General features: G+C 29.9%; 2 protein-coding genes, 1 long non-coding RNA gene and 1 other non-coding gene across 4 annotated transcripts; 2 read left to right on the plus strand and 2 right to left on the minus strand.

The window, feature by feature from the left end:
* Positions 1-3478: 3478 nt before the first annotated feature.
* LOC112941410 (small nucleolar RNA Z159/U59) lies at positions 3479-3564 on the minus strand. The gene has a single exon (XR_003246694.1). It is a non-coding gene; the product is annotated as a small nucleolar RNA Z159/U59 (small nucleolar RNA).
* A 2372-nt stretch (positions 3565-5936) lies between these two features.
* Positions 5937-10130, plus strand: LOC101259328 (cyclin-SDS). The gene is made up of 7 exons (XM_004237144.5): positions 5937-7118; positions 7398-7559; positions 8328-8494; positions 8854-8982; positions 9111-9291; positions 9515-9559; positions 9724-10130. Exons 1-7 carry the CDS (start codon positions 6060-6062, stop codon positions 9751-9753), a joined length of 1773 nt encoding a protein of 590 aa, XP_004237192.2. The 5' UTR covers positions 5937-6059; the 3' UTR covers positions 9754-10130.
* On the minus strand, positions 8536-9750 carry LOC138348236 (uncharacterized). Its single transcript, XR_011220518.1, has 2 exons — positions 9546-9750; positions 8536-9298 (listed from the first exon to the last, which is right to left on the minus strand). It is a non-coding gene; the product is annotated as an uncharacterized lncRNA (long non-coding RNA).
* Positions 10131-13086: 2956 nt separating the features above from the next.
* On the plus strand, positions 13087-13747 carry LOC104646726 (dirigent protein 11). Its single transcript, XM_010321081.4, has one exon. The coding sequence runs from the start codon at positions 13167-13169 to the stop codon at positions 13722-13724; it is 558 nt and encodes a 185-aa protein (XP_010319383.1). The 5' UTR covers positions 13087-13166; the 3' UTR covers positions 13725-13747.
* Positions 13748-16927: the final 3180 nt, after the last annotated feature.

Below are 16927 nucleotides of genomic sequence, written 5' to 3' on the forward strand. Positions count from 1 at the left end.
CAAATCGTATAGTTAATAAGTCAGACAAATAAAAGTATACTAAAAAATATTATTAATATGATTTGGTCAAATAATTTACATATTGAAAACTAATATATTAAGAAAAATATAAATATACTTAGGAGAAAAACTTTCATAAACAAAGATATTTTGTTCGATTATGAGAATAATGATCTTCAATTTATATATTTTTCTATCTGTTCTTCAAAGGAAATAACTCAAATATGAATGAAAATTATAGACTTGAAATAAGGTGAAAAAATTAGAAAAAAATATTGTTTTTAACAGTATCTGTGATACATATCAAATCTCGTTCATCTATCTCTCATATTACTAATACATTCAAATAAATTCAAAATACATAACAAATCTCTCGCTTCTTTCCTATTTTATTTGCTTTTTCTTTTGATTTTAATATATCTGATAACAAAATTTCATCGGAATAATTGGAGGGTTCCTCTTTATCAGTTAACAGTCGTCCCTTTTTCAGTTTTTCTCAGTGAGATGTATGCACATGACTAAAAAGCTGCAGCAAATGTAAATGGATCTAATGTCTACTTACTCCATTGACATATTTGCGGAGTCTTAAATTTTTAGACAAATCTTTTTACTTAAATATTATAGTTTTATTAAAATTTATCTAATATATAAATAGTTTATCTAGTAAATGGCAAGTAAAAATGTTATGATAAGAAACTAAAGTGATTGAATTAAAATTCACATTTAATATATATAAATTTTAATATTTATTAATTTAATTTAAACATCAAATACGATAGAGTTAAATGCTTTGATTCTTCGACGTCGGAAGAAGGAAAATTTTGAATACATAGGAAATCGGAAGAGAAGATGGATGACTAATGACTGCCGTATATTGACAAGGAAATAAAATAAAGTTTTTGATTGCATGCCAAAATTATGTATATTTTTGGATATAATAATATAAATTGCGATGGAACAATGAAATTGCTACATTATTAATCAAAATTTTCGGTTCAAATTTTATGTATGAAAATTATTTTATTAGAAATGTCACTTATAAATCTTGAAGTGTACAATTTATGTTTAATCGAAGCTACAGTATAAAAATAAAATAAAATAATCTAAAATTGAAGATATCATCAGCAACAACAATAAATAGTTCAAAAAGAAAACACTAGAGATGGAAAAATTAATTCCATCCACTTTCGTATTAATGATAAAGTTCGATTAAATATAAATTTATATTAAAAACTATCACATTAAAAATAAGATACTTTCTAATAAGAATAATCATACTAAAAAAGATTAAATATGATATTTTTAATTATAAATAAAAAATTTATATTTATCTTTACATCACTGACTTTTTCTTTTCAATAGTAAATTAACGAACAAATATTTATGCACTTGATATGTAAATAAAGCTGTAGCAGATGCACATGGGAAGTGGCTTTCTGTTTTATTTTTTTAAATATAATGACTGCATTTAAATATATTTAGTAAATATATTAACATTCATGTATATCTTTTTAATGACAGGTTCAAGATTATGAATTCAAGATAATAATATATTTAGTAAGGTTTTGAAGAAATAAATATACATGAATTTTGTTTTTGTTTTCGTTTCAATCTTAAAAAAATATAGTTAAAAGAAAATAAAATAACATATAATTGGTGAAAACTAAAAAAATTAAGATATACTTTCAATTTTAGATCAATTGAATTTGAAATTATAATTTAAAATAATATCCAGACATACTTTAATTTATTTTTTTAAAAAAAAACAAGAACAAGAGCAAATCCAAAAAATAGTTCACATGAAAGTACAAAAAAGACACACGCCAATAAGGCAAAATTAACAACCAAATAATCTCCATGCACTTCGTATGTAAAAAGCTGCAAAAAAAAATGCACATGAGTCTGAGCGAACGAAATCAGAATTTAAAATTTATGTAATTCTTTTACTTTTTATTTTGCGATTGGAGCGAAGTTTTGATACGTTATTTGGCTTGTATATTTATATAAATATTTGATTATGTGAACCAAATGGTAAAAAATTGTTACATTGATAGTGTGTATGATATTATTATTCAAAATTAATCATTTAAAACTAATGTGTAAGAAATCAGAAGAAAAAAACATATTAAATGTCATTATTTTTTAACGAACAAGGAGGAAATTGATCCATTTCTCCTGGTTATGGAGTAACCATCAACTATTTAATAACTACTTGGAAGGTATTTTCGAGCAAATAAACATATCGTACATGAATTTATCCTTGGTAAAATATATATTTTAAGGGCATCTAAATTTAAATAATAGCATAAAAAAGACTATATTTGTTCGACTTTTTGGATTGCAAATCACTTTGACCCAGTTAACAGTAGCCCATAAAATCACTAAACTGTTAGACAGTTTGAGCATAATTGTTTTGAGTTTTATTCTTCTTGAAATTTCGTAAATAGTCGTTGCTCGAAATTTTACATAAATTCTATAGTATTAAAAATTAGAAACTCGGATATATTCCAAAAATGTCCCAAAACATCTTATAAAGTGAAGTAATGTCAATATCTCGATTGATGTCTCATAAAATAATATATTATATAATGATACATGACGATGTATCTGATCAATAATGTATAAAAAGAAAAGAAGAGAAAACAGAAATTTTTATAATTTTTTCTAGTGATAATTAATTTGTATGAGAATATGATAAAATAAATTGTGTAATTAAGCTTATTTTATTGGATAAGGATGATATTTTTGCAAATTAAGCTTATTTTGTTAAGCCCTCTATTATATCAAATTAATTTAATTATTCAATATTCAAGAGTATTTTAGAAAGTTGTTCAATTTAGTTTTCACAAGTTGCCATTGAAATTAATTATTAATTAATATTCATTTATATTCATAATACATTTAACAATAACTAATAAAAATAAAAATGAAAAATTAGATCTAATTTATGTATTAATTTTTTTCCCCTAAAGAATGTGAAACCCCACAACAATGTAATTAATTTGGAACAGATGAAATATACTTAAAGGTTCAATTCTAGAACTTAATTGGGTTTATTTTGTTTAATTTTTCCCTCTATTGATATTATTTTAGATTAGTTAAAAGAAAAGATATTAAAATCTAAAAGATGTGTGGATTTGATTAAAATATCTATTCAATTAACTAGAATTGGTTAAAAATCTTTACGGATTTTCATTTCAATATCCAAACAAATACACAAAATAACAAGTACTAAAAAAAAATGATCTTATTAGTGACTCTTCAGTTCAGGTCTCCAAAGTTTTTTATCAACACGATTTAATATCAGTAAACGTTACTAATAATCATCATTAGAAGACAAAAAATAAGATCCATCTTAAAAAATTCAACCTCTAAAAAAATTATTCTAGTACTCAAAAATATTATCAATAAAAGAACAGCCATATTATTAAAAAAAAACAGAAAAATAAATATAGTATACAAAAAAGACTTTCAATTTGTCTCTTCAGTTCAGGTCTCCATAACTTTTCCGCATGATTTAATCTCAGAAGAACGAAAGTTATATATTTGATCATCATCAGAGACTAAATTGAACAAAATAGCATTAAAACACAAAAAGAAGGCAATTGAAAAAAAAAAAAACAAAGATCGAATTCAAATTTAATTATACCACACATCAAATAAAAACAAAAAATATCCTTTGTTAGATGAGTCTGAGAAAGATAACACCAAACACAAGAAGAGAGAACAATTATTTTTTTTTTAACCCTAAGCCGTCTATGAAAATTTTATGAATAATTGGTGTATTTATAAGGACAAAGTGTGGAAATTGTACAACCCTAATTTTTTTGGGCTCTTCGCCTGCTTTTGGCCCATCATAGGATAATTTGGGCTCATCACCTTCTTTTGGCCCATCTTAATCATAAACACGTAGATTTTGTTGTTCCTTTTCTGTTCAACCTTTTGAAACTGACAAAACAGTTAGGCCTCATTTAACATCTACAAAATTTTAAGTTGGTGATATACTTTTTAATTTGTTTTTAGTTTGTTTTTTTAAAAAAATATTTTATCTTTTTATGGCAATTATTTTTTATTTTTTTCAAAAAGCTAAAAGTAGGTCATAGTGGCCCATATTATTAAACAATAAAGTAGATTTTGCACAAATCTTTTAGTGTTATAAGTTAAGTTAGAGAGAAAATCACCTATTTGATTGAACATGCTGCCAATTAAAAATTTACCTCTCTTATTATAGTGTGTGTTTTTGGGGGATGCGCATGCAGGAAGGAAGTTTGAGTCTGATGTAAATGACTAAAATATCATCATAAGATCTATTTTATTAACAAGATTTATCAATATTTTAGCGATTTTTGTGACTTCGCAAGTTACTCGGAATTCTAGGTTATTGAATTTTCTCATGTTAGCATTATACAATGGTCAAACTAGATCACTTTCATATTTGGGACCTTTTACTTTTTTTCATCAGGCGGAAGTTAGAATTAATTCTTGTTTATCTACATTTGGCCATGTGGGGAGGATAGAAACGTTTGTATTCAGCTACAAAATTTACTTTGTAGTGAGGCGTTTTGTTTTTATCTTAATGTGTTTTGAGTTCTGTTTTATTCAAAAGCCTGCATCTAGCACCAGTGGTCTAGTGGTAGAATAGTACCCTGCCACGGTACAGACCCGTGTTCGATTCCCGGTTGGTGCAATTAATATGTTTGCGGGGATAGCTCAGTTGGGAGAGCGTCTAAATATCTACTTTCAAGCTATCTAAGTGTGAACACCTTCAACACCACTGAAAAGTGTAGCATAGTGGTCGTTGGAGTTCATTAATTAGCAGTCGTGTGTTTGATTCTCCCTAACATCATATTTTTTTGGAGAGATTGAAATATTTTTTATTTTAGCTATATTTTAAAAATTACATAACATTTTAGATTCAATATTCATGCTTACGTACAAAATATGATGTTAGAGAGGATCAAACATACGACTGCTAATTAATGAACCCCAAAGTTCACTGGGCTACACTTTTCAGTGGTGTTGAGGGTATTCATTTAAAGTTATAAACTTATAATATTCAAATCTAATATCGTATATACTGTGTAATTTTTCGATCAAAAGAGTTCGGGTGAACCCCTTACCTCACACTTAGATCCGCTCGTCGAAGTAGGAAACATTAGCATTCTTATACATGAAGTAATTTGAAGAAAGTGAAATGATTTATGAAGTACTTATTTTTGCATCTAACTTATGGCTTTCAATTAATTGAATCGTACTAAATTTTGGATAAGGGTCCATCGATATCTTATATGATTTCTTATTGAATTTTGCATAGAGATCCACAGACATCAAAACACATCTTTTGAAATTATTTTTATTTGTTAAGTTTTGAATATTACTTTTACTCTTTATATATTTTCAATTAAGAAATAAATATTAATAGAAAGTAATTCGTCAACAATAAAAATATTATTCCTTGTATATAAGATTTGTTTGAGCAACATTGTATAATGAACGTGTTATTCATTGAAGATATTAATTTATACAAGTCAATTAGTTTGGAGTATTTTATTGAAATCAGAAGCAAATTATGCAAAAACTTGTAATGCTGTGAGCTACAATTCTCACTCTCAAAACGAAAATATCCACATTTAAATTAATACTAGTAGATTTATCTTATTCAGAATTAAATAATCGGCTGACTTCTTTTATAAGAAATAAAATAATTTAAACTATTTGTATTTTTTAAAATTTTAAAAATATATATATATACACACTCTATTTTATTTTATGTGATATTTTTTTATAAATTTTTCATCAAATTTAAATTATTTTTGAAAAAGAAAATATTACCTAGAGAAAAAAATAAAAGAAAAAGAAAATGTGAAAGAAAAATACACAACAACGTGACATCAACGTGGTCCCACTCGACCACAGCGTATATAAGCTCTCACACTCCCCATTTTCCTCATTTTCTCTCCGAGCAAACAAACGCCATTAACGGCTTTCTCTCACTGACGCACACAACTTGAACACACTCAGTTTGAGAAAATTCACACGTTCTAAGCAAAGTACAAGCAATGAAGCGAAAGTTACATGCAGAAGCAGTTCAACCGGCGGTTCAGCAACCGAAGGAAATCCTACCGGCAGTGAAGAGGCAGCTCCGGTCGAAATTACCTCGCCGGAAGCGATCACATATATCTCCGATTCTGCGTTCATTCTCAATTGCTGCTTCGTCGTACTTGACAAGTGAAGTCTCGCGTCAATCGAGCAAAGGTTCTGTGAATAAGGAAGTGAAGAAGCGTGAAATTGAAGGAGAGGAATTTCGGAGAATTACTAGAGCTTATTTCAGGAAGAAATTACTTGTGGATCAGAAGAAGGATTCTGAAGTCGAATTATCGGAGTGCTCTTGTGTTGATTCGTGTTCTGAAGTTATCGGAAAAATCATAAAAATTGAAGATCCAGTTGATATCTCACGCGATATTGTTTCAAAGCGGAATAGAAATGCAAAAGTAATTGAAGGAACTGAGGATTCTGAAGTAATTTCGAGATTTCTGAAAGCTTCTGGTGGTTTTTGCGGTGAAAGCTCAAAATCTGGAGAGGATGCTGTTGCAAGAAGCAGGAATGCTGCGAAAATCATCCATGAAGATGTCGTTTCATTCAATTCCGTCTTACAGTCGCCTTCGGAGTCAAAATGTGGAAATTTATCAGTTCAATCAATCAAATGTAGTGAAAACAGAGCAGCGGAAGAGGTCGAGTCTGAAGTTTCACGAGTCTGTCCAGAGGTAGAATTATCTGCTGTAGAACAAGCTCATGAGAAACTCGTTGAAGCAGAATTGGATCTGGAATGTTCTGAAAATTTCTCAATTGTTGATGTCTCTGATGACTATTCATCAGCTTATTCTGAACTCCAATCGGAAATATTCCCGGAGAGTTCCGATATAGATATCTCCGACTATAGTCCGTCGTATTGGTACGACTCCGGAAGCCAGTTCTCTGAGAAATCGAATGCAGACGCTAGTCCTTCACCTACTTTCACGTTGTTTCTTCGGTTCGGTCAACAGTTCTGCAGATCAACCGCTGCTTTGCAATCCACTCCCATAAACTCGTCGGAAGATCAAATTTCTACTGAATTCACTGTAAGCTATTTATTTAACTTCCTTTAATCTGTACTGAAATTACATTTCACAAAATCTATTGATCTCTCTCTAAATTCATCGAATTTATAGTTCATGAATACTGAGTAATGGAGTGAAACAAATATAGTTGTACCAGAGTAAGAGAGGATTTTAATTAGCGGATTGAACTGGTTTTAGATTGAGATAGTAATTATTGAAGTTTTTTAAAAAAATTATGTTGTATACTATTAGTTAGCCTTAACATCATCATGATTCTGTTTATTTCCTTAATTTATGGAGGGATTGGAAGATGAAGAGGATGAAGAGAGCTATAGGATGATAAGAAACAGAGAGAGGAGGCAATTGTATCTACACGACTACGCCGAGGAATACTGTTCCACTACGGACTACGGCGATCTAATCGTGCAGCAACGGTTACAGATGGTTCATTGGATTCTTGAGGTTAGTTAGTGATGAACGTGTTTACTCCCCGCGTTCCTTTCTAGTTGATCTGAAATGCAGTTAAAAATTTCTCTGGAAGTTGATGCTATTAGCGAATCAAATCAGCTTTTCGTGCCATATAGATTTACGGCTTATAGTGCATGTGGAAGTTATATTTTTTAACAACTGGTAGAAAGACAATAGAATCCACCTTGCACGTGATCCTATAATACTGTCCATATTGCTTGTGTGTGCTTAAATATTAGTAGTACAATTTTACTGAAATAAAGTATTGGTCCATAGAGTATAATAATTGAAGATTAGTTTGATATATATTACTGTAAAATATTAAAATTTTAAATTCATGAGATCTTAGAAAGTTGTGTAGAATAATGTCGTCAAACATTTTGGCGAGTTGATTACGGACAGGATGCCATGTAAGTTGGAAAGAAGTAAGAGTATTATAACTCGATACTATTTCCCTTTTATTCATATAGTAACTCATTCACAGGATGCTGTTAGGACCTTGTAATGAAAATTAAAGAATTTGGATCCACTGGCATTTCAAGCGTTTACCACAAGATGGCCCTAAAACACCAGGTCCTGGGAGTAGTTCAAGGGATCTAAGATTCCCATTTTTTTCTGCAGAGAACTGCAATACAAAAGCAATACAAAGGAACTAAAAATTGTTTCAACGGCCTATGCTTTGGACTCTTTACATACACATACTAATGTCACTAGTACTTTGGCACTTTTCCTTGTCTAATGATGGACATGTTTCTTTTATAGCAAGCCACGAGGAAGGACCTTCAGAAGGAGACGATGTTCCTAAGTGTTAACCTCTTTGACAGATTTCTAAGTAAAGGGTACTTCAAAACCAAAAGATGCCTTCAAATTGCTGGCATTGCCTGCCTTACTCTGGCAGTCAGGATCGAAGAAAACCAGCCTTTCAACAGGTAACATTCCTTGCTCTGATGTTAAATCCAGGCTTGTTCCCTTGAGAGCAACTAGAGTATATAGTATCAAAATGAAATGTCGAAAGGAAGTGCACATAAGCAGAGCCTCAAAATCAATTGTAAAATCTGAGGGAACTGCTCAGCATTGCAAATTACCTTGCGTTTATTTTTTCGGATGTTACTTGCTGGGAAATACAGTAAGAAATTCTCAAAGGAAGTTCAAATTGACCAAGCTAAGGACATTACAGTTTAAAAGTCTTGATATATACATTCCTTATCATTAGTAAAGCATACTAGTCTTCTTAAGTCTCATTTGCTGAAAAGTTATTAAGTTGACAAGTTCACTTCTTTCATTTCAGCATTCGCCAGAAGACATTCTCTGTTGCAGGCACTACATATAGCTGTTCTGAAGTGGTGGCCATGGAGTGGCTGGTGCAGGAGGTCCTCAACTTCCAATGCTTTCTTCCCACAATCTACAACTTCTTATGGTACAATGGTTAACCATGCTATACAATTGCTTAAATTTGATACTTGATGACTTAGCCTTAACATACACTAACTGAAGAAGTAAAGAGTCATCCATATATTTTATTTGGCGTTTGTCACAACTGCACAGGTTCTATCTTAAAGCTGCTACAGCTACCGAATATATGGAGAAGACAGCTAAATACCTGGCAGTCCTAGCTTTGTTGGGTCATGAACACTTGTGCTACAGACCATCAACTGTAGCTTCTGCACTGGTGATTCTCGCTTTATCAGCTGCCAATCTTTATGCCTCATGCCATTTGGTCACCAAGGTAACTTCTGAAAGACATAAATATTAATCCAAGTGAAATGTGTTTGTGACTTTCTTTTCACTTGGAAATGTATCGTCAAGGATGAATCCAAGTATATTCTTAAGCACTATTTTATCTAAAATTGTGCTTTGCATTTGCACATTTTTTATAAGTGTAGAGAGTCATGATCAGTAATGCATTTGAAAACTCTAATTCACATGCTTTTTCATCTCTTCATTCACAGACTCATGCCAAAATAGAAGACGAAGATTTACCTGAATGCATCAAGGTACTATATCCCTACCTAGCAATATTTAGTTCATCTTGTTTCTCTGCTGAAAAACAGGCAGAGTCAGAGTTTTGTATCATCAAAGCTATGATATTAGTAAATGAAGTTACTGCTTTTAGCTTATCAAAGAAGTTATTTTCTAATGGCATATTCATTCATGACAGAGCTTGGAATGGCTGGTGAAGTACATATGATATTAAGGTGGATCAGCATGTCAGTACACATGATATGAAGGTGGAACAGCATCTCAGTAATTCTCTCATATTTTGGAGCTGATCAGTTTATCTTCTCATTCTTTTGACGAAACTTATTCTTAGTCTCTTCTCAAAGTCGCGGGTAATAACTTCAAGATATTCTGTTGAAGTTTGATCAAGTGATTCTTACTTCATTATTTTGTCCTTGTAACAATAACAAATATACACTTAATCCTTACTGTCCTTACTTAGGAAACAAGGATGTAGAAAGAACTCAAAGTCATTACTGTACTCAGAAATGTAGAAAGAACTTAAAGTCACTATTGTATTCAGAAAGTATCAATTACTATAAACAATTGTTTAGTTGAAAAAGAAAATTTGTGATCTATTTTTCAACTCAAATGTTGAAGGATAAGACTGAATATCAAATGAGAGAGAGTTTGTCAATGGCAAAGCCACTTGATACCTTTAGGTATGAGATTTTAACTGTGACTTCCATACCTGAAAGCTAGTATTTTACCAGCGTTGCCAACTAATTTATAATACCTCAACAGGTTAATTCTCACTCTCCTAGTTTTATTCTAAAATCACTACCTTACAAGTTACAACCATACCACAGTTCCAGGGAAAGAAAAATCTGAACTATACAGCTAAATGACGAAAATAGGGAAGTAACATATGAAAGAAATGGTTGGCCATTTCGAACACCTTGAGCAATTTGAAACCAATGGAGAAAGGAGTCCAATAAAAGTTTGGATATGCTTTTGATAACAAGAAAGATCTAACATGTGGATTTAAATAAGCATATGATGTGTATGCAAAGAAATTCAAATTCAAATGAAGATAAGGATTATGAACCCTTAAGAGGAAATTTTTCCTAATACCTTCTCACAACATGCAGGAGTGTTTGTTTTTTAGCTTCCTATAAGCAAATGTGTGAAATTTATTTATTTTATCTCATATAGAAATGGGAAAAATGGGCTTGGACCTAACTTTGCTAGTTTGGGCTTCCCTTGTTTATGGAGCCAAATCTGAGAACCCCATATATGGGTTGTTGATAAATAGTCCTCAGGAAAAACAAATTATTAAAGTTTCGTATGACTGAAGTTCGAATAAAAATAAGGCATAACATTAAATTTAAAAAGTTTGCAAGTTATCTACTTGTAATCCAGCATATAAGATAACATTATGTCATTATATAGTCTAGAAATTGGTTACTTACCCATTAAATGAATTTGGTATACAACTTTCCGAGCTCACACTCGGAAAAAAAAATTATACTTCCTCCCGTCTTAAATTATTTGTCATATTTTGATCTAGCGTACGTAGAGTATGTCCAGCATTTTAAGACGTAATCTCCCCCCCCCCCCCCCCCCCAATAATAATTATAGTAGTAATTTTCATGTAATTTCTTATATCAAACTTTTAAATTTAAAATATTAAATTAATCTATAAGTTCTTCTCCGCAAAACGGTTATAGAGCACCAAGCAATACAACTATTGAAACGCGAGGTGGGGAGGGTTATATCGTACAAATCATGCACTAACCTCATAGACTATGACAAATTACTACTCTCGAAAAAATGAAATATGACAAATATTTTAAATGAAGTATATATTAGAAAAAGAAAAATGAAAAGTACAATTCTTTGCTACTAATTCAACACTTTTTTGAACCTAACAACAAGTGGTTCATCAATCAACCCAAGCCACTTCTTGCCATTCTCATTAAAAACACCAACATTCCCACACACTATCTTACAATTACTACTACAAACCCTAGGACAAAACACAATTTTATAACTCTCATTATTCCCATACCTTTCTATTTTAAACCAATTACTTATTGTCTCAATCCCCGGCCGGCCAATCGTGCCACCACTCATAACATACCTCCGCCCCGTCCTCTCGTCCGCGCCACCGACCTTCCATGCCGTGGATTGAACACAAATTGTGGAAGCAACAAACACAATGTTTAAATCAGTAGATAAATTTATGACTTGTTGGTTATTGTCAATTGGAATGAACCTTGTTGGAAGTCCATTTGATGATTCAATATTTTTTTGTATGACATAAAATGGACATGGCCTATTTTTAGCTTCTAGTGCTAGGACACCAACTCCTCCACTACTACTTCCATTTTGATTAATAGGTAAAATTGTGTATTTTAAGCCAATTTGTAGCTCATGACCACCAATATCTAACACTGATGTGGTGGTGGTAATTGGTGTTGTTGATGGTTGTTGGCTAGTTGTTAGGTAAGATAATGAGAATAAAATTTGGAGTATGTGTAGTAGTTTTAGGTAGTTTGTAGTACTCATTGTGCCTTTCTTTGGATAATGTGAGTACTAAATGATCAACCATAGTTTATATAGACTATTTGAAGAAGTAATAAATACTTTTTTTAAAAAAATTTTTAAGTAAAGACCTCGTATTTGATTTCTGGATATAAAATCGTCTTTTGTAGGGAATGATTTATCTTCAAAGCGAGACTTTTAACACGTATTTGAATTAATTGAACTCCAAAATCGATTTTAAAAAATCATAGTGTCTTTTTCTTTCTGTTATTTTGTACAATTTCTACTTGTATAGGGACCAAAAGGTGACTTGGTCTCATGAAGAAAATGAAATAAAATGCCATCACCTTGACTTGCTTAAGGCATGCATGTGACATAATGGATGAAATGAATGCTTTGAAGTTTGAACATGAAGAAAATGTTGGTGAGTTGTTTTTTAAGTTCTTTTTTATTTCATTAGTAAGTTGCATGCATGTGGAATGTAAATATGTGTTTTATTTGATCATGCTATATAATCTATATATATTTACCCACTACACCAACTTGGTTGAGTAATGATGTAACCATGTTTCCTCTTCTAAAAGTTTGTTATTGATTAATTGGTTGTGACTAATTAGTTGGGGTTTCTTTAGATCTTTTGCATAAATGATACTTTACCATAGGTTTGATATACAAAGTATTTAGCGTTTACATCGGATCCAAATATATTAAGGAGATGATATGATTGATATGATATTGATATTATAATTTAACTTAGTGATACAGAAATAACTTTATTGTTATTTTAAGGTTCTCATTCATCCTAGATTTGAACGATAGACAATTGAATATATATCATGGTTAAACAATAAAGTAACCAAGTTCCTATTTAACAAGCAAGACATGATCAATTATTAGGGGTAAATTAATTCCTTTGAAGCACAAAAAGCTCATGCAAGTTGCAACCTATATGGTTTAGGTAGAAAAGGCAAAAAAGGTGGATTAAGTAACCAAAACCTTTAAAATTTTAACAAAATCCCCTAAAACTGAACAGTATTAAAAGCAACACACCTTAAGATAATCATACCTCAAAATCTTATTCCTCAAATCAACTTAATTATAACATTTGTTATAATCATGATAGCAAGAATCATATTTTGCTTTGCAATTTTATTAGCAATACTTTCAGTAATTCTCCTTGCAATATTCTCACCAATACCTAATCAAAACAAATCAAAAAATCCCCCTTGGGTTGATTTATCCCTTTATATTCAACAACCTCGATTCCCCTCTTCTAATTTTCCCTCTCAAAAAGCCCCAACAGACTTTGGAGCTTTAATTTTCCATCGCCTTCTAACAGAAGGCCCTGAAAACACGTCTCGTATAGTTGGAAAAGCGCAAGGTTTCATAATCCCAATTCAAGATTTTGCGAATTCCGCGTTTAATATTATTTATCTTACATTTAATTCAAAAGAATTTAGTGGGAGCCTTAGTGTTGAAGCTAAGAGTTTGACAAATGATAATAACAAGTTGAATGTTGTTGGTGGTACTGGCTATTTTGCCTTTGCTCGTGGTTTAGCTATTTTTGCACAAACAAAAATGGAAAATATTAATTCTGATAATTTAGAAGCTAATTATTATCAATTAAAGCTTCAATTGAAATACCCTAATAAATCCAAATTAAATGCAAGATGAATTATTAGCAACTTATTAAATTATCCTTTATTGTTTTTTTTATATATTTTTATTTTTATTTACCCTTTTGCAACTCCTTAGATAGGAATTTCTTATTAAAGCTTTGTATTGATTTTTCAAAAATAGATTGTTAGGCTAAAGCCCAACTTCTATAATCTGAAATAAATGTAATAATATTTCTTTAAGAAAATAATCTGAAAAGAGCTAGAGTTAAGAGTCTTGTTTGAATGATTTTAAAATTTATAACTTATAATTAAAGTTATGATTTTTAATTTACGTTATTTTCTTATACTTAAAATATTTTATTTTACCAAACACTTTAAAATAACTTTAAAACTATTTTTAACTTTAATAGATATATATATATAGATAGGTTTTTGGTATTAATCAGTCAAGGGCGCGTCGGAACGGTCGATAGCTGCTTAGTCTCATCCGAGAGTTTAATCTCCTTACTCCTTACTGCTTTTATATATATATATATATATATTACTGAGATTGCATCTCCGAAAAGATTTTTACAGTATCGAAACAATTTCTTATTGTCTCTTGCTGAACATTTGTTGTTCAATCAAGAATTGAATAATTGAGAGCATCCAAAACATTGATCTTTGTTAGATCATTTTGTTCCACTCCATAATCTTTTAAAATTCTACGATAAATTATGTTCGATAATACATCTTGAAAGCTTTTATAATCACAACATTGAAATTAATAAGATACGATGATTTCGATATATTTGTTGTACTTTATGTATGATATTTTCTTTATGTAAAATCGATAAATATGATACATAAATTAGTAAGAGTATAATGATTTTGAGATAATCAAAGTTAACTTTCATCAAATCTCAAACTATTCATTAAAATAAATATTAATTTATCAATTAAATAATAAAATATCACGATCTCATCTACATTAATTTATATAGATTTTACTGTATCTCACACAACTAATCTTAGTTTATTTAAAATACATAATAGAAATTTACAATATTTTTCAACTTTTTGTCATTTAGGATGATTTGATGGATACCAAAAAAGCTTTATTAGCTTATATTCTTTCAATTCAACTTAGGCCTTTTGTGGAAATTTTTTATTTATTGATTTTATCCATTAAGAATTAGGCTGGTACAGTTGTAGTAAGGTTTGATAATTTGGAGCTAGAATTTGTTTGTGTTGAGAAAACCAACATTCATATGATAATATAACAATAGGGAAATTAGGTGAATAATTAAACACATACTAGCTAATTAGTTAACATAGTTATAAATTTAGCTAATTTACAATTCGCCATAAACATTTAACATTAATTAGGTTGGCTTCAGAGTTTATATAATTTGCTACATTTGTATAACTAATCACTAACAATTCTTTGTTTAATTTGTATTTGTATATGATAAAGATTTCCTTTGGTTTTTCACTTATGTTATTAGATGCGTTCAATCTTTTTTCTTAACCTTTAAAGTTTGTACAAAAGTGTATCTTTCACACTTTGTATAACGTAATTTGTATAACTTGTTAAAGTTCAGATGTTTATGTCCGTATAAATTCGTTATTTCAAGTTTTTATCATATTTGTATAATTTTAGAATTTGTATTACTTGAAACATAGATCAAAATTTAGATCTACCATTGTGCCCATATTTGTACAAGTGTAGTTATTTTAATTATATATTTCTATATTTTACTTATACAAAAAAAAGTCTACTAAAATAGTTATTCTTGTACAAATGGACAAAAATAACCCAATTAGGCAAATACACGCGAATTATATAAACGTTTGCGAATTAAACAAACGAGGGGCGAATTATACAAATGAATAAGCTATAGGTACAATTCGTAAATATACAAATTATAATTAATTAATCTATTCAAGTTATTATAGTTGCTATTCGTGAAACTTCCCCTTTTTAACAATTAACAAATCCATATATGTATCCCTCAATATTATATTGGGTAACTTTCGCATATAGCAAACAAAAAATTTATATTTGTATGCTATAGCAAAGTTTGCATAATTGCGCTCCATAGCAAACATAAAACTGTATAATTCGCTATACATATACAATTGTATAATTTGCTGGCCTAAATTGTATAATTCGCTGGCCTATTTCGCTGCAATTGTATAATTTGCTTTGCATACAGTTGAATCGAAATAAAATGTATGTATATTTCATAATTATAAGTGTATCGCAAGAAGATATATGTTTTTTTCGCTTTATACAAAAACAGAAACACAATATATACACTTCTGTTGTATAAAGCTATAGAAAATTGTATTTCACTGCAATTGTATAATTCGCAATTGTATAATTCGTTGGCCTTTTTGTCTGCGATATTTGAAGTAAAATGTTTGTAAATTGTATAATTAAGTGTATTACACGAAGATATATATTTTTGCATGTGTAAATACAATTTTCTCTCGCTTTATACAAAACAGAAACAGAATTATACACTTCTATGTATAAAGCGAGAGAGACGAGCAAGAATGGAGAGTGGAGAGCGAGATTTTTGGGAGAGAGACGCTGGCAAATTTTAGTTAACGTTTGCTATGGAGCACAATTAAATCAAACCCTAGCTATTCCCTTTGTTTTAGGTTATTAGTTTGCTATTATATACAATTTTCCCTATTATATTTGGCGTATATCATGTACATTCCACTATATTTTTTTTTTATCTCTCGTCATTTGTGTGTCAATGACATTATACTTTTAATATACGCTGATATACGATACATATAAAGTCATATAAGTATACTGAAGTGATGTCTATCATATATTTATGTGATGCATACTGATATACATGATATACACCTGAGATATGTACATGTCACAAGTGCATTTTGGATTTGATTATTTTCTCCAAACTAATCCGAATCACCTCTAATCTTCCTCAAATTTTATATATAAAATTATCCATATACTTTCAATCAAGAAATTGAAATCAAAACAATGTTAAATAAAAAATGTTGATTTATTTTTGTTTCATAAATTCCACTTAACATTAATAAAAAATAAGGCTTGTGGTGAGCTAAGGCTAGGAATTTGGGAACTCATATCCTACACTTGTCTCCTCCAATTTGTATTTTGATATAACATTTATGACTTAACTAGAGTAAATTAGCACTTATTTTAGTCTCAATATTTTCTCTAAGCATGGTTTGATGTATATAGATCTTACTCAACGTTTTTTTGGGGAAATTTAC

The sequence above is a fragment of the Solanum lycopersicum genome, chromosome 4 (assembly GCF_036512215.1).
Source record: "Solanum lycopersicum chromosome 4, SLM_r2.1".
Taxonomy (NCBI): Eukaryota; Viridiplantae; Streptophyta; class Magnoliopsida; order Solanales; family Solanaceae; genus Solanum; species Solanum lycopersicum.

Excerpts from the sequence above, each read along its gene's own strand:
- LOC101259328 (XM_004237144.5), top strand. The coding sequence starts at position 6,060 with ATGAAGCGAAAGTTACATGCAGAAGCAGTTCAACCGGCGGTTCAGCAA. Across the intron at positions 7,119-7,397 it reads AAATTTCTACTGAATTCACT|GGATTGGAAGATGAAGAGGA; the intron begins GTAAGCTATTTA and ends TAATTTATGGAG. Across the intron at positions 9,292-9,514 it reads CATGCCATTTGGTCACCAAG|ACTCATGCCAAAATAGAAGA; the intron begins GTAACTTCTGAA and ends CTTCATTCACAG.
- LOC104646726 (XM_010321081.4), top strand. The coding sequence starts at position 13,167 with ATGATAGCAAGAATCATATTTTGCTTTGCAATTTTATTAGCAATACTT.